The sequence below is a fragment of the Microcebus murinus genome, chromosome 7 (assembly GCF_040939455.1).
Source record: "Microcebus murinus isolate Inina chromosome 7, M.murinus_Inina_mat1.0, whole genome shotgun sequence".
NCBI classification, from domain to species: Eukaryota; Metazoa; Chordata; class Mammalia; order Primates; family Cheirogaleidae; genus Microcebus; species Microcebus murinus.
The window spans coordinates 5715087-5733190 of NC_134110.1; the positions used below are offsets into that span (position 1 = coordinate 5715087).

Below are 18104 nucleotides of genomic sequence, written 5' to 3' on the forward strand. Positions count from 1 at the left end.
GTGCAAGGAGAATCAGGAAGTGCTGATACAGAGGCTGCAGCACGTTATCTGGAAGATCTAGCTAAAATAACTGATGAATGTGGCTAAGCTAACCAATAAATTTTCAGTGTAGGCAAAATAGCCTTCTATTAGAAGAAGATGCTATCTGGGACTTTCATAGCGAGAGGAGAAGTCAATGCTTAGCTTCAAAGCTTCAAAAGACAAGATGACTCTCTCGTTAGGGGCCAATGCAGCTGGTGAGTTTAAGTTGAAGCCAATGCTTATTTACCATTTGGAAAATCCTAGGGCCCTTAAGAATTATGCGAAATCTACTGTCTATACTGTATGAATGGAACAATAGAGCCTGTATGACAGCATATCTGTTCATAGCATGATTTACTGAATATTTTTAGCCCACTGTTGAGACCTATTATTTAGAAAATATATTCCTTTATTTTTTATTTTTTGAGAGAAGGTCTTGCTCTGTTGCCCAGGCTAGGGCATAGTGGCATCATCATAGTTCATTGTAACCTCAAACTCTAGGCTCAGGTGATCCTCTTGCCTCAGCCTCCTGAATAGTTGGGACTACAAGTGTGCGCCACCATACTCAGCTAATTTTTTTAATTTTTTGTAGAGATGGGGTTTCAATATGTTGCCCAGGCTGGTCTTGAACCCCTAGCCTCAAGCAATCCTCCTGCCTCGGCTTCCCAAAGTACTAGGATTACAGGCATGAGCCATCTTACCCAGCCAGTTCACTGAATATTTTAAGCTCACTGTTGAGACCTACTTCTCAAAAAAAAAAAAAAAAAATTCCTTTCAAAATATAACTGCTCATTGACAATGTACCTCGTCACCAAAGATCTCTGATGGAGATTAATGTTGTTTTTATGCCTAACACCACATCTGTTCTTCAGCCCATGGATCAAGAAGAAATTTCCACTTTTAAGTCTTATTATTTAATAAATTCATTTTATAAAGCTATAGCTTTATAAAATGTATAGATAATACTATCTATAGCAGCCATAGATAGTGATTCCTCAGATGGATCTGGGCAAAGTAAATTGAAACACTTCTGGAAAAGATTCATCATTCTGAATACTATTACAAACCTTCGTGATTCACGTGAAGAGGTTGAAATATCAACATTAACAGAAGTCTAGAAGAAGTTGATGCTGACCCTTATGGATGATTTTGAAAGATTCAAGACATCAGTGGAGGAAGTAACTTTCCAGATGTAGTGGGATTAGCAAAAGAATCAGAAGTGGAGCCCAAAGCTGTAACTGAATTGCTGCAATCTCATAATGAAACTTGAATGAATGAGGGGTTGCTTCTTATGGAGGAAGAACTAAAGTGATTTCTTAAGATGGAATTTACTCCTGGTGAAGATATTGTGAAGATTGTTGAAATGAAAACAAAGGATTTAGAATAATATCAACTTAATTGATAAAGCAGCAGAAGGGTTGGAGACGATCAACTCCAATTTGGGAAGAAGTTCTACTGTGGGTAAAATGATATGAAACAGTGTCACATTCTACAGAGAAATCTTTCATGAAAGGAAGGGTGAACTGATGTGGCAAACTTCACTGTTGTCTTATTTTAAGAAACTGCCACAGCCACTCAACCTTCAGCAACCATCACCCTGACTGGCCAGAAGCCATCAACGTAGAGGCAAGATTCTCCATCAGCCAAAAGATTATAACTCACTGAAGGCTTGGATAGTCATTAGCATTTTTTAGCAATAAAGTATTTTTACTTTTTTATTTGATTTTTTTAGACTATGATGCCCAGGCTGGCCTTCAACTCCTGGGCTCAAACAATCCTTCCGCCTTAGCCTCCCAAAGTGCTAGGATTACAGGCATAAGCCACCAGACCCAGTCAATAAAGCATTTTTAAATTTAATGTACAATTTTTTAGACATGTTATTAAACACTTAACAGACCACAGTGTAGTATAAACATAACTTTTATATGCATTGGGTAACCAAAAAAATTTGTGTGACTCACTTCACTGTGATATTTGGTTTATTGTAGTGGTCAGGAACCAAACCTGCAATATCTCCAAAGTATGCATGTATCATTTTTCTTCTAGGAGTTTGGAATTTTGGTATATGCTAAGTAAAAATTTTGCCTATGTGACCAGCCCCAACAAAAACTTTTGGTACTAAGTCTCTAATAAACTTTCCTATAAAAGAGACTTCTGGGTTTTAGTTAGGATTTCACTGAATCTATAGATCTATTTGAGACTTAAAATATTACTGATATTGACAATTTTAATTTGTGAACATGGTATATCTATTTATTAACTTCTTTCAATAATAGTTTGAGGTTTTAAGTGTACAAAGCCTACACATAATTAGATTTATCCTTAAGTACTTCATTTTATATCTATTTTAAATATTACTTTTTCATTGTTCATTGCTAGTATATAGAACTGTAATTGATTCTTCATGATTAATGATTTTGTATCCCATAACTTTACTAAACTCAGTTTTTTGTTCTTCGGTGTTGTCTATACTACGCAAATCAAGATAACTTTACTTCTTCCTTTTAAATATGTATGCCATTATTTCTTTTTCTTGCCTTTCTGCATTGAATAAAATCTCCACTACAATGTTGAACAGAAGTGCTGCAAACAATTGTCCTCACTCCTGATCCTAGAGAAAAGCATTAATTCTTTTACCATTTATAGTTTTCACAGGCACCTGTTATCAGGCAAAGGAAGTTCCCTTCTAATCCCAGTTTGCCGAGTTTCTGAGAGATTTTATCACAAAGGGGTGTTGAACAAAGATTTTTTAATGATTAAAAAAATTCAGTGCTTCTCAGGGTGTGCCAAAAGACTTAAAACCAGAAATAGCAGAAATGTTCCAAAAAATAAAGAAAACTGTTAAATTACTATATATCCAAAATGAATATTTTCTTTGGTATTAAAAATCATGTAGTCTGTCAAAGAATGTTTAACGAAATGGGAAAATTATTATAACATACTGTTAAGAGATAGAAGCTACACAAATCTTATGATTCCAATTTTGCATAAATATGTATATATGAACAGTGGAAAAAAATTTATATCCTCCATGTACAGTAAGCCTGAAAGAACCAGTGCCGGGCAACTACTGTAGCTCAATAAATGTTATTTGAAGATGTCAAATGAAGGTTTTATAATAGCTGCTGTCTGAAATGACTTCCACTCAATTTATTAGGTTATCTAAAGCTCTCCATTCCTGCTATGAAACATGTATGATGAAGTACATGGCATACTAAATGCTAGAAACAGTAGTGTATCCTCCATGACAACACACTTCTGTTCCCACTGGGTAAGTTATATGCTAATCACATGTCAGTAGGTACATTTCTCCTATCTTTTCACTAACTTTACTGTCATTATAATTATGTGATATAATCACAAATTCTGTAAACTGCTGAAAACAAAGTACAAAAAGAAAAACAAATTTTTTTTTTTTTTTTTGAGACAGAGTCTCACTTTGTTGCCCAGGCTAGAGTGAGTGCCGTGGCATCAGCCTGGCTCACAGCAACCTCAATCTCCTGGGCTCAGCGATCCTACTGCCTCAGCCTCCCGAGTAGCTGGGACTACAGGCATGCGCCACCATGCCCAGCTAATTTTTTGTATATATATTTTTAGTTGGTCAATTAGTTTCTTTCTATTTTTGGTAGAGACGGGGTCTCGCTCAGGCTGGTTTCGAACTCCTGACCTTGAGCGATCCGCCCGCCTCGGCCTCCCAAAGTGCTAGGATTACAGGCGTGAGCCACCGCGCCCGGCCAGAAAAACAAATTTTTATAAAAACTAAATAGAGTGTTTTAGAAAGACTTATGTAATAAAAGTCTCTAAAGCCAGTTTCTGATGAATTAGGATTAAGACATTTATAAAAAGTTAGGGAAAAAACTGAACTCATCTAAGAGATTTCCCTACTAAGATTGTACCTAAAGTATGTTAAAGCTTTTATACCACTTTAGATAAACAAAAATTTGAAAGTCTAGGCAATAAATTAAGGGTATGATTTATATGAGAGGACGTTCCAACATACAACAAAACAAAACAAACAAAAGGCTTGGTCTTAAATGAAAAGACTGGCAAATTACTAGTACATTTAAACATTTCAAATTAAAACAAAATATTTAAGGTACATCAACTTTTATTTATGATTTCTCATCTTAAACAATTTTTTTACTATCATTACCTACTGGTTCTAACTACATCAAAAAGAGCATATCTACTGTATTTTTATAATCAAAAAAAGTTATTAAAATAAAAAGACTTATTAGTTGGGTGATTGCCACATTACTTCCACTCTAGTGACTTACCTCATAAAGCATGAGTCGAACATCAGCCTGCTGACCTAAGCATCTCCTCAAACTATCCATGATCTCAAGGCAAAAAGTTTCATTGGCGACAGAATTGTAACGACTGTGAACATCCACATGAACCTAAAAGGAAGAGAGCCCAGTTCATGTCTATCTCACCAAAATAGTTTCCATTAAGGAGTAAAACAAGCCTATGTTCTTGGTCAAACAAATCAATCAATCTATCTATCTATTTATTTATTTTTAAGACAGCTTCTCCCTTGTTGTCTAGGCTAGAGTGCTGTGGTGTCATCATATGTCATAGCTCACTGTAACCTCAAACTCCTGGACCCAAGCAATCCTCCTGCCTCAGCCTCTGGGGTAGCTGGGACTATAGGCATGTTCCACTGCACCCAGATAATTTTTTTTATTTTTTGTAGAAATAGGGTCTCACTGTGTTGTTCAAGCTGGGGTCAAAGATATTTAAATTTAGCTTTCCCCACATGCTAAAACCCAGGATTGAGGCAGATAATACAATCATTACCATGCAGTGATAAGTATCATTGTCACTCTTATTCTGGTTTGGAAGAAGATAATTTTTAAGCATTTTAACAAAATTAACTTTTCCCTATTCTTTAAGTTTTTCTTGATGATATCAGCTGCTTAGGAAGGCATACTGATTATTTCCAGCGACTAGAATCCAGTAGTCATAATAAACATGATTTTATTTAAAAGGCCTAAGACTTCCTTAAATGTCTTCAATAGCTAGAAGAATCTAGCTCTTTATTTCCACAAATTCCAGAGAGGTTTACAAAAAACCAGTCTTTTGTTTAGAAATGGATATGACATGCCAGGACTGAAGCTAAGGGGGAAAAAAAAAGAAAGAAAAAGAGGGAAAAATTAAAAATTAAAAAAATGTAGAAATGGACATGACAAAAGATTTGACAGCCTTTGTTTGATCTACATAATACAATCAACAATTATAGACTAAGAACTCCTAATCCTTACTCCAAGGAGTAAGGTAGTTCATACTGCTTGAGGCTAAATCCCAGTTCTACCCTTTATTGGTTATACAACCTTGTGCAAGTTATTTAACCTCTCTCAGCCTCAGTTTCCTTATCCTTAAAAAGGGAATAATAAAACACAAATGATACCCAGTGTTTCTAATAGTTAATCTATGCCATATGTTATAGACAAAAGAGCAATAAAGTGAGGATTCCTAATGAAATTGTTATATATTAATACATGTTTCCTATTTATAAATCTTATATACACCATTTAAATTTCATTGTGAAGATAATTTTATTGCTACAAAGCCCAGATTACCAAATTATTGTTAAAAGTTGTTTTCTCAAATTATAAGGTTTAAGCGAAATGCATGTACAAAATAAACTGACATTTTAAAAAGTAGGGATAATAATAATATCTAGACTCAGAGGATTATTATGAAGATTAAATGAGATAATGAACATAAAGCACTTTAAGCCGAGCATGGTGGCTCATGCCTATAGTCCCAGCTACTCAGGAGGCTGTGGCAGGAGATCACTTGAGCTCAGGAGATTGAGGCTGCAGTGAGCTATGGTGGTAACACTGCACTCCAGCCAGGGCAACAGAGCAAGACTCTGTCTCAAAAAAATAAATAAAATAAAGCACTTTAGCACAGCGTCTAGCACAGTGCTATTAAAAATATAAACTGCAAATGCAAGCCATGTGTGTAATTTTAAATTTTCTGGTAGCCACATGAAAAAAGCAAAGAGCAACAGGTGAAGTCAATTTTAATATTTTATGTAATCCAATGAGAAATAAAAATAAAATCCTAAGTACTCCAATTGAGTGAAAGCCCACCCCCCCCTTTGCCAAAGGGATCCCAGAGAAACCTTAAAATTGAGCTCCTGGCCATGACAGGATGGGAGGTCAGACACACCTGATTATATCCCTGTTTTGTCAATCACCAATAGCCTTTTTTCCTTTTTGTTTTTTTGTTTTTTTTTTTTTTTAAGACAGAGTCTCATTCTGTTGCCTGGGCTAGAGTGCCATGGCATCAGCCTAGCTCACAGCAACCTCAAATTTCTGGGCTCAAGCGATCCTCCTGCCTCAGCCTCCCGAGTAGCTGTGACTACAGGCATGCACTACCATGACCAGCTAATTTTTTCTATATATTTTTAGTTAGCTGATTAATTTCTTTCTATTTATAGTAGAGACAGCGACTTGCTCTTGCTCAGGCTGGTTTCGAACTCCTGACCTGAAGCAATACGCCCACCTCGGCCTCCCAGAGTGCTAGGATTACAGGCGTGAGCCATCACGCCTGGCCTTCCCTATGGGTTAAACAGAATCAGCCTTCAGAAAGACTTGCTGTACAAGTACACAGATGGTCAAAGTAACAGAAAAAAAGAAAATAACAAAGAAAAAAGAATTAAAAAAAAGAAAGACTTGCTGCACTGCTGATTTCAATCAACTGCCTATTACTGGAGCTCCCTTTTGCAGTTAAGGCACAACTGACCTGCATTCCTTTCTGATAAGAGGCAACCTACCAGAGTGGTTTACACTAGACTATGGAGGCTGTGCAGAGAGGGTTTTCCTGTCCTCTGTTTCACCTTCTGACATCAGAAGGCCGAAAACTCCCCCCTCCGACCACGCTAAGGCTGCAATTTTTTGTAACGGGACCATGAAGGGCCATGAAGCTCAACTGTGCATGCACATGTTTCTCCTTTCATAAATATTCATGCTTTCTTCTATAACTTGTTAAATATGTGTATTTATCCACCCCGACTCAGCATAAATTCCTGTTCCCCTAGTCTTTTTCTGGAAGTACATGCTGTCAGAATGGCCACCCTGAAGGCTGCAACTCTTTATGAGAAACAGAGCTCTCCTTTCCAAATTTACGAAACCTAGATTCAGTTGACACCAACATATATAAAATATTACCTCAACATGTAATCAATATAAAAAGTTATTAGTGAGATATTTTACATTTTTTATTTTACAATAAATCTTCAAAATTTCAGCCTGAGCAAGAGTGAGATCCCGTCTCTACTATAAATAGAAAGAAATTAATTGGCCAACTAATATATATAGAAAAAATTAGCAGGGCATGGTGGCGCATGCCTGTAGTCCCAGCTACTCGGGAGGCTGAGGCAGCAGGATTGCTTGAACCCAGGAGTTTGAGGTTGCTGTGGGCTAGGCTGACGCCATGGCACTCACCCTAGCCTGGGCAGCAAAGCGAGACTCTGTCTCAAAAAAAAAAAAAAAAAAAAAAAAATTCATTGTGAATTTTACACATACAGCACAACTCAATTTGTACTAGCCACATTCCAACCAAGTGTTCAGTTCAATAGCCACATTGAAGACAGTGGCTACCACAAAGTGTTAGCCGATATCATCAACATCAGCATCATCATCATCATCATGAGACTAAGTTTCAAGATCATTCCTACGAACATAATAGGAATAAAAGAAAACAGCTTGCATATCACTGACTCCTGCATCAATGCAAATACTACAAGTAAATGTGAACAATCCTTACCTGACTGACACCAATAGACTGACTGCACTGAGAGGATGACAGGCTGCCTAAAACTTTAAAGTTCTTCAGAAGCAGCAAAAAACCAGCAACTGCAGACTTTCGGGCATCAAGCTGGCTAGCTCAGGAATAGACACAGAAGTTAACAAACACAGTACTATTTCATAGGAATACGCCTCTGGATCAGAAAAATCCAGTTAGTTCCTTACAAAAAAGGAGTATTATAAACAATGGCACACAGAGCAAACCAAACTGAATTCATATACCCAAAATAAGGCATCAGCTGTTCAAAGTAATTACCAGTACATCCTGCTCTCAGGTCTATGAGGAATGAGAATAAGAATGCTGAGAAGCTGTAAAATGGGCTGGTGATTCAACTGTAAGTACTGAATAGCAAAGAAAATTGCTGATTTTTGTTATGTCTGAAGAAGTGCTTCTCTTCACATGTTTCCTTTCTTCATAGAGAAGTGTAGTACCTGGTGCCATGTAAACTCTCCATTCAGAAAAATGAAAGACTCATCTCTTCAATGAGGCTCAATAATTAATTCATGTTATAGATGCTACAGCACACAATCTCAGTCTATCAGCCATGCTTCTGGGTGAGAAGTAACAAAAAATTGTCAATTCTAGAGCAAAGATTTAATAGCATGTGGCTTAGTTGTTCCTCTGGATACCATGAGTACATTACAATATGGCCAATGTGATATTAATTAGGCATCTTATCTTCAAAGTATTAATATCAAATGCTTTTCACATGTTACTGTCTCATAACATTTTTTAGGAGATAGCATTATCATCCCTAGCTTATATACTAAGAAATAAAGGAAGAGAGGTTGGGAGGCATTGGCTGAGCTCCAAACAGAACTCAGTCCCCTCCACAACTAATTTGGTCTATCAGCCACTGGATCATAATTCTGACATCCACTAAAATTAGATTCTTAAGTATATTCTTCTTAACTAAGGTGCTCCCCGCCCCACCTTGGAACTGTTGCTAGTTCAGGTCTCAGAGTACTTGACACTAGAACATTTCCTAAAGGTTATTCTAGGAGGATTATAGCAGAGCACTTGAGATCATAAGCTCTGATGTTAAACCTGACTTTGAATCCTAGCTCCACGACTAACTATAATACTAGTTGGCCTTGGGAAAGTCACTTATTTTTTCTAAGCCTAAATTTCCTTATCTGTAAAATGGGAATTGTAATAATTCTCACTCCACAGGGCTGCTCTGAAGACTAAATGAAAACCAACCAAACAAACACATAAAGCACTTAGCACAATGCCTTATTTGATGAAAGTGCTCTGTTGGGTTAGGAATTTGCATGATCACTGTGAACAGGTGGTATTACAAGATTGCAGAGGTAATTTTTATTTCCAACATTAGAAAGCATCCCTTTCTATGATCTCAAGGGATGCTTCATACCTGGCAAACATAGCTTTGCGAAGGACAAGTATCAAGGAGTCTCTCATTGACATGCTGACTTTGAGAAGTGGCTGAAAGACAAAGAATCAGCAGGTAAAAACATAACAAGTTTGCTTATGAGCTTTAGCTTATTTCTACCTAATATTGTTACTACTTCACTTATTGTTCCAATGTTTATTACACTTAATAAGGACAATAATATACTTTAAAACACCAAAGTAAAACTGATTGTGAACACTTTTGTAAATCTGTTGTACTCAATACATTTCTAAGAGACTTTTAATTACTTCACTAACTTGAAAATGAGTCAAAGGAGAGAGAACAGTACTAAGAGGACAGGGTAAACTTGGAAAACAGTCTAGGTCAGTGCTATAGCCCTTTTAACACACATTCTATGTTTCAGACTTAAGGAGAATAGGATTCTGTAGACAGATATTTGAAAGAAATGTACTCGACTTCCATCAGACAGTTAAATCTCAATTTTGGCAAGTTACTTAGGAATCTGAAGACTTACCTGCACTGCCTTAAGCAGCCCTTGTACAGTCTGAAGGGGCAGAAAAGACAAATAGTCAAAAGTTTCTGTGACTTTAGAAGAGCAGCTCTGAAGAACTAAGGGTGCATACGTGATGATATTTGAAAGCAGGTCTGAAAAACAGAATTTATAACCAGTTGTCTCATATAACTAAAGGTATTTGAAATAAAATAAAAATAGATATGGGAAAAGAAATGGTCAAAAGTCTTTTGCTTCCTTTCTCAAATAAATATATGGCAATACAAATTTCTTTACTGATTCTACATACTTTTTCTCCAGGATACTTCAGCTTTTTTCTGTCACAGTACAAGACTACAAAAACAAACTGTCTAAAAGAAAGGAAGAAACCTATTACACTGCCTAGGTAAGAAGCACATGTCTTCAGATTTCTAAGCTAAAATATACTAGTAAATATTTATGAATTTTTATGTGCAAGCATAATATGGTCCTATCAGGAATATATAAAGCATAAAACATGGTCTCTCTTCAAGAATTTTAATAATTTAGTTGAAAGTTGAAAAAAATTTTTTATAGAATTAAAGCAGTAAATAGAGTGATACCAAATTACCTAGTAATTTCAAACATAGTTTATTGCCTATCAATGATATAGGCAGAGTTTAAACAGGAGTTCAAAGGAAGAAGAAATCACTGAGTTGGTGTACATTAGAAAGCAATGAGAAGGAATTAAAATTAGGTTGTGAAAGATGGGTAACATATAAATGCCTAAGCATAAAGAACCAGAAAGGCCTACTATATGCAAAGGGAACAGTATGAGTAAAACTATAAGAAAGGTAAATATAACAGAAATTCAGAGAATGGTGGGGCAATCAATGGAATTGGGGTAAAGGATTCAATAAAAGTACATAATTGAAGTTAATGTTGGAAAGGTAGGTTGGGATCAAATTGTCAAGGACCTACAGTGTCAGGAGATAAAGAACTGATAATTTATTAAAGAACATATTGATATTTTGGAGTAATAGAGTAATTATTTTGGGAGTACTAATCTGGTGGCAATATGCAGGTTGAACTGCTGCAGGGAGAAGAGAAAGCTGGGAAACCAGTTAGGAAGCTGAGGCCAAGAGCTCAAGACTAGCCTGGGCAACATAGCAAGACTCTGTCTCTACAAAAAAAATGTAAAAATTAGCCTGAAAGCAGAAAGCAAATGATACTGAGACAGGAATTAGAACTATACAAAGAACTGAAAAGCACCAGGAATGGTAAACCTGTGGGTAAAAGAAGATAAAAGATGTTTTTCTCATTTTTAAAAAACAGAACAAAACCTATGTTAAGACATAAACAAGTTAAAATTAAAAGTGCAGAAGATAATTTGTTGTTAAAGCAAAAACAATATATTGTGGGGTTATAAAAGATATAGAAATAAAACGTATGAAAACAGCACAAAAGTCGTATACTGTACTAACACTAATCAAAAGGTGGAGAGAAAATACTAATATCAAAGTAGACTGCAGAGTCAAAAATATATAAACATAATGATTAAGAAGTCAATTAATTGAGAGGATATAACAATCCTAAATGTTTATGCTCCTAATAACAGAGTTTTAAAACACAAGAAGCAAAAACTGATAGACTGAAGAAACAGACAAATCTACAATTGTAAAGTCAGAGATTTCAGCCCTCCTCTTTTAAGAATAAGCAAACAGAATATCAGTAAGGCAAAAGACTTGAATAATTTGACCTAATTGACATTTTAGAGACATCACCAAACAACACAGAATAAATAATTCTTTTCAACTGCACACAGAATATTTACCAAAATGGACCATTGGACTATGTTTTATTCTGAGAATAAAACAAGTCTCAATAAATTTAAGAGAATTCATGTCATATCACAGAATATTTACCAAATGGACCAATGGACCATGTTTTATTCTGAGAATAAAACAAGTCTCAATAAATTTAAGAGAATTCATGTCATATAAAGTATGTTCTCTGATCAAAAATTAGAAATCAATAATAGAAAAATAAGGAAAATCCTCAACTATTTGGCAACTAAACACACTTCTAAATAACCCATGGGTTAAAGACTAATAACAAGGGAAATTTAAAAGTACCTGGAATGGAATGAAAATAACTGAAATTTATGGGCTATAGCTAAATCAATGTTTAGAGGGAAATTTCTACTTTAATGCTTGTATTAGACACAAAGAAAGGTCTCAAACGAATGAGCTAAGCTTCCAACTAAAGAGTAGATTTAACAAAGGGTAAGTGGAATGAAAACAAAAAGAGGAAAAATCAATGAAACTGAAAACAGAAAAAAAATAGAGAAATTCAATGAAATCAAAACCTGTTTTCTTGGCCGGGCGCGGTGGCTCACGCCTGTAATCCTAGCACTCTGGGAGGCCGAGGCAGGCAGATTGCTCGAGGTCAGGAGTTCGAAACCAGCCTGAGCAAGAGCGAGACCCCGTCTCTACTATAAATAGAAATGAATTAATTGGCCAATTAATATATATAGAAAAAATTAGCTGGGCATGGTGGCGCATGCCGATAGTCCCAGATACTTGGGAGGCTGAGGCAGGAGGATTGCTTGAGCCCAGGAGTTTGAGGTTGCTGTGGGCTAGGCTGACGCCACGGCACTCACTCTAGCCTGGGCAACAAAGCGAGACTCTGTCTCAAAAAAAAACAAAAAAAAACTGTTTTCTTGAGAATTTCAATACAAATCAATAAACTTCTTACCAGACTACTCAGGAAAAAGAGAGAAATCACAAAGTATGACTATCAGAAAAGAGAAAAAGGAAATCAATACAGATCCTATAGACATTTCTTTCTTTCTTTTTTTTAGTTGTTTGGCTAATTTCTTTCTATTTATAGTAGAGATGGGATCTTGCTCTTGCTCAGGCTGGTCTCGAACTCCTGAGCTCAAGCGATCCTCCAGCCTCGGCCCCCAAGAGTGCTAGGATTACAGGCGTGAGCGCCCGGCCAGATCCTATAGACATTAAAAGGAATATTCTAAACAAACTTATGGCAATAAATTTGTTAACTTGGATAAAACAGTCTAATTTCTTGAAAGACATAAACTACCAAAGTTCAACTAGAAGACAATACATAATCTAAATAACTCTATTTCTATTAAAGAAATTGAATTTGTACTTAAAAATCCTTCCCACAAGCAGGAGGAGGCTTGGAATATCAGAAAGGAACATAGGATAAGGTAAATATCTAGGTAAATATAGTTAGACCATAAGTTGGCAAACTTTTTATACAAAGGGTCCGATAAATATTTTAAGCTTTATGGGCTATATGGTATACGTCACTACTCAATTCTGCTGGTATAGTATGAAAGCAAGATAGATAACAAATGAATGAGCATGGTTGTGCTCCAATAATACTGTACTTACGGTTTCTGAAATCTATTTTTCATGTGTCATAAAATATATTCTTTTACTTTTTTTCAACCATTAAAAAAGAGCAAAATAAACTCAAAGCAAGCACAAGGAAGGAAATAATAAAGTGTAGGAATGAGGCTAGGCCCGGTGACTCAAGCCTGTAATCCCAGCACTTTGGGAGGCTAAGGCAGGAGTATCAGGTGAGCCCAGGAGTTCAAAGTTAGAGTGGACTCTGATTGTGCCACTGCATTCCAGCCTGGGTTTCAAAGGGAGACTGTCTCTTAAAATAATAATAATTAAAAAAAGGCAGGAATGAATGAAATTGAAAACAGAAAAGCAACAGAGATAAATAAACCCAAAAGCTCATTCTTTTGAACAATTATTAAAACTGACAAGCTGGTAGCCAGGCTGACAAAAGTAAAAGACACAAATTACTGATAACAGGAATGTCTTTTTATTTATTTATTTATTTATTTTTGAGACAAGAGTCTCACTCTCTTGCTCTGGGCCAGAGTGCCTTGGAGTCAGCCTAGCTCATAGCAACCTCAAACTCTGGGCTCAAGCAATCCTTCTGCCTCAGTCTCCCAAGTAGCTGAGACTACAGGCATGCACCACCATGCCTGGCTAATTTTTTCTATATATTTTTAGTTGACCAATTAATTTCTTTCTATTTTTAGTAGAGACAGGGTCTCGCTCTTGCTCAGGCTGGTTTCAAACTCCTGATGTTGAGCGATCCTCCCGCCTCGGCCTCCCAGAGTGCTAGGATTACAGGCGTGAGCCACCATTCCAGGCCAACAGGAATGCCTTGATTAGCAAATGACATGATTTCTATGTAGAAAATCCTAAAGAATTACAAAAAAGCTATTAGAATAAGTGGGTTTAGCAAGGTTGCAGGATATAAGGTCAATATAAAAAAGCAACTGTATAACCACTTACTAGCAATTGGAAATTGAAATTTTAAAAAATAATATTTACAATAGCATCAAAAAATATGAAATACTTAGAGATAAACCTAACAAAAGATATACAAGACCCATGCAGTGAAAACTATAAAACAATGCTAATAAAATTAAAGATGACCTAAATAATGGAGAGGTATTTTAATACTATGGGTTAGAAGACTCAATATTGTTAAGATATCAGTTTTTCCCCAAAATGATCCATACGTTCAAGGCAACCTCAGTCAAAACTTAAACAGGTTCTTTTTAAAAAATAAAAAAGCTAATTCTAAAATTTATTTGGAAATGTAAAGGAATTAGAATCGCCAAAACAATTTGAAAAAGAACAAAGTTGAAGGATGTAACAATATTTGATTTTAAGACTTACTACAAAGCTATAATCATAAAGACACCAAAACATATAGATCACTGGAACAGAAGAGATTCCTAAATTAGACCCACATATATACAATTAGTTGATTTTAACAAAGATGCCATGATAACTCAATAACGGAATAACTTTTTTCAATAAATTGTGCTGGAACAATTGGATAGCCAAATGCCCAAAAAGCAAACAAACAAACAAAACCCTAATATTTACCTCACACCATATGCAAAATATAACAAAAATAGATCATAGGTCTAAGTAGGAAAGTTAAAACCTCATAGCTTCCAGTAGAAAATACAGGAAAAAAATCTTGGTGACCTTAGGTTTGGCAAAGATTTTTTGTCTACATGACGCAAAAAACAGGAAGTATAAAAATACATTTTAAAAATGAGACTTCATCAAATTAAAAACATTTGTTCTTCAAATTACATTATTAAAAAAATTAAAAGCCAAACCAAACTATTGACTGGGTGAAATTATTTACCAAGCATATATCTGACAAAGGACTTGTATTTAGAATATATAAAGAACTCTTATTCTTTCCCTGCTATAGCCAATTTGTGAGAAGGCAGAGGCCTAGGCACATTCAAGATTTGGCTTCACCCATAACCCACCACCATGGCTGAGGAAGGCACTGCTGCTGGAGGTGTAATGGATGTTAATACTGCTTTACAAGAGGTGCCGAAGAACACCTTCATCCACAATGGCCTTGCACGTGGAATTCCGAAAGCTGCCAAAGCCTTAGACAAGTCCCAAGCTCATCTTTGTGTGCTTGCATCCAACTGTGATGAGCCTATGTATGTCAAGTTAGTTGAGGCCCTTTGTGATGAACACCAAATCAACCTAATTAAGGTTGATGACAACAAGAAACTAGGGGAATGGGTAGGCCTTTGTAAAATTAACAGAGAGGATAAACCCAATAAAGTGGTTGGTTGCAGTTGTGCAGTAGTTAAGAATTATGGCAAAGAATCTCAGGCCAAGGATGTCATCAAAGAGTACTTCAAATGCAAGAAATGAACAAATAAAACTTTGGCTCATGTGGCTTAAAAAAACCCAAACTCTTAGAACTCTAAGAAGGCAACTAAATTTTTTTTAAATGGGCAAAAGATTTAAAGAGATATCTGACCAAAGATGATATACAGAGGGCAAATAGGTATATTAAAAAATGTTCACCACCACTAGGCACTGGGGAAATGCAGATGAAAACCTTAATTAGAGACTATTACACACCTATTAGAATGCCTAAAATTAAAAAGACTGACCATACCAAGTGTTGGTGATAATATAGAACAACTGGAAACACCACTGGTAGGAATGTAAAATAACACAACCAATTTGGAAAATAACTTTAGCAGTTTCTTAAACTACTAAACATACATCTACTATATGATGCACCCACTCTACTGCTAGGTATTTCCCCAAGAGAAATAAAACCATTTGTCTATACAGACTTATACCTGAATGTTAATAGCTTTCTTTGCAATAGTCAGAAACCAGAAACAACCTAAAAACTAATCCACAGGTGAATGAATAAACAAATCCTAGTTACATCCATATTGTGAAATACCAACAAGAAACCAACTATTTTTTCTGAGACAGAGTCTCTCTTGCCCTGGCTAGAGTGCTGTGGCTTCAGCCTAGCTCACAGCAACCTCAAACTCCTGGGCTCAAGCAATCCTTCTGCCTCAGCCTCCCGAGTAGCTGGGACTACAGGCATGCACCACCATGCCCGGCTAATTTTTCTATATATTTTTAGTTGGTCAATTAATTTCTTTCTATTTTTAGTAGAGATGGGGTCTTGCTCTTGCCCAGGCTGGTTTTGAACTCTTCACCTTGAGTGATCCTCCCCCCTCGGCCTCCCAGAGAGCCAGGATTACAGGCATGAGCCACCACGCCCAGCCAAGAAACCAACTACTGATATATGTAAGAATCACGGATAAGTCTCAAAAGAATTATGCTGTGTGAAACAAGCCAGACAAAAAAAGAAAATACCCTGTTATGATTCCATTTATATACATTTTTTTAAAAAAGGCAACTAATTTAGTGATAGAGAGCAGACCAGACTGGAGATGGGAGGTAGAGAGGAAAAGAGGGATAGAATAGATTATAAAGAGGCACCAGGAAATATCCGTGGGTGACAGGTATGTTCATCTTGACTGTGGTGGTGGTTTCACAGGTATAAACATATGTCAAAAATCATCAAATTGTTATACTTTAAATATGTGGAGATTACTGGACTTCAGTTATACCTCAGTAAAACTGTAAAGAAAGAAAAATAGTAGAATAAAGTGTTTTGTTTTGTTTGAGACAGAGTCTTGCTTTGTTGCCCAGGCTACAGTAAGTGCCGTGGCATCAGCCTAGCTCACAGCAACCTCAAACTCCTGGGCTCAAGCAATCCTCCTGCCTCAGCCTCCCGAGTAGCTGGGACTACAGGCATGCGCCACCATGCCCAGCTAATTTTTTCTATATATATTAGTTGGCCAATTAATTTCTTTCTATTTATAGTAGAGATGGGGCCTCGCTCTTGCTCAGGCTGGTTTCAAACTCCTGACCTTGAGTGATCCGCCCGCCTCGGCCTCCCAGAGTGCTAGGATTACAGGCGTGAGCCACCGCGCCCGGCCGAATAAAGTGTGAAGTACTAAATATTACAAAACCCTGACATCTAAGGGTAGAAGAAAGAGAAGAAACCACTAAAGCATAAAGAGAAAAACTGGTCACAAGCAGGATAAGCAGCAAACTATTAGTTATCAGAGAACCTATGAGAAAGTTTTAAGGGAATCGTGAAGTGTTAGAAGATATGTATTAAAAACAATTAATTCAGAGGTCATCAAAGAGAAGAGTAATAATAAAGTCAGAATGTCAGGAGTTAAGAGTCTAGGAGGAGATCAATGAGTGGCAGCAGGACAGCACTCATTTGAGAAGTATTTTTAAAAGATAGAATGTTGATGCAAAATGGATGTTTAATTCAATAGTTAAATGCTTCCTTCCTTAGTGACAACTACTGCCTTCTTTACAACAGACAACATAAGTGGATTTATGTTTTATCAACATAATCAAAGATACTGCATTAAACTCTATTGTATCATTAAAAATTTTTTTTCCAGGACCAAATCGTTCATTATGATATTTAAATTAAAATATTCCTAAGAACTTTATTTATCCTTTCAAAATCCAATACCTAAGAAATGGCTGATGGGAGAAGATGCTCTGGTAACAACCCTGTTGAGGACTTGCTTCAGAATTTCTTGTCTGATCATCTCATGAATCTAAAAAGAACAGAACCAATAAATATTCCTGGGTGATCTTCAGTTTATATCAATGCATGTTAGGCAGGATGAACGACAGTTTGGACATGGGTAAAATTTGACAAATGAGAATATAATGTAAATCATCTGGAAAGATAGAATCAGTCAGTTTTCCCCTTGTTCTGTACTCCCATGATTTATTAGCAGGGTAAATACTATGTTTATTAGCCTGAAAATACAGATCACATGAAAGTATTGCTACATATAAGGTCCAGCATCAAACAGGAATAATTCTACTTAGGTATTCATCACATGCCAACATCCATATTTGACAGTACATATAACTTTTATTTAAAAAATTTAAATTTAAAAGCTCATGAAAATTTCTAGAAACTTAAAAAGTCTCCAATAACCTTGTCAGTTTCTAGAAGCTTAGCAGC

At 36.1% G+C, this 18104-nt stretch overlaps 2 protein-coding genes across 2 annotated transcripts in view; one reads left to right on the plus strand and one right to left on the minus strand.

Annotated features, from left to right (window-relative positions):
* Positions 1 to 18104, minus strand: part of FANCI (FA complementation group I) — a 74453-nt gene that overhangs the window by 28317 nt on the left and 28032 nt on the right. The window contains exons 14-18 of the mRNA XM_012788882.3: positions 17598 to 17685; positions 9732 to 9862; positions 9218 to 9288; positions 7801 to 7915; positions 4299 to 4421 (exon numbers count right to left, since the gene is read on the minus strand). Coding sequence (XP_012644336.1) covers positions 4299 to 4421; positions 7801 to 7915; positions 9218 to 9288; positions 9732 to 9862; positions 17598 to 17685 — 528 coding nt within the window. The remainder of the gene's footprint in view (positions 1 to 4298; positions 4422 to 7800; positions 7916 to 9217; positions 9289 to 9731; positions 9863 to 17597; positions 17686 to 18104) is intronic.
* Positions 15038 to 15436, plus strand: LOC105884714 (small ribosomal subunit protein eS12-like). Its single transcript, XM_076004659.1, has one exon. It carries the CDS (start codon positions 15038 to 15040, stop codon positions 15434 to 15436), a length of 399 nt encoding a protein of 132 aa, XP_075860774.1.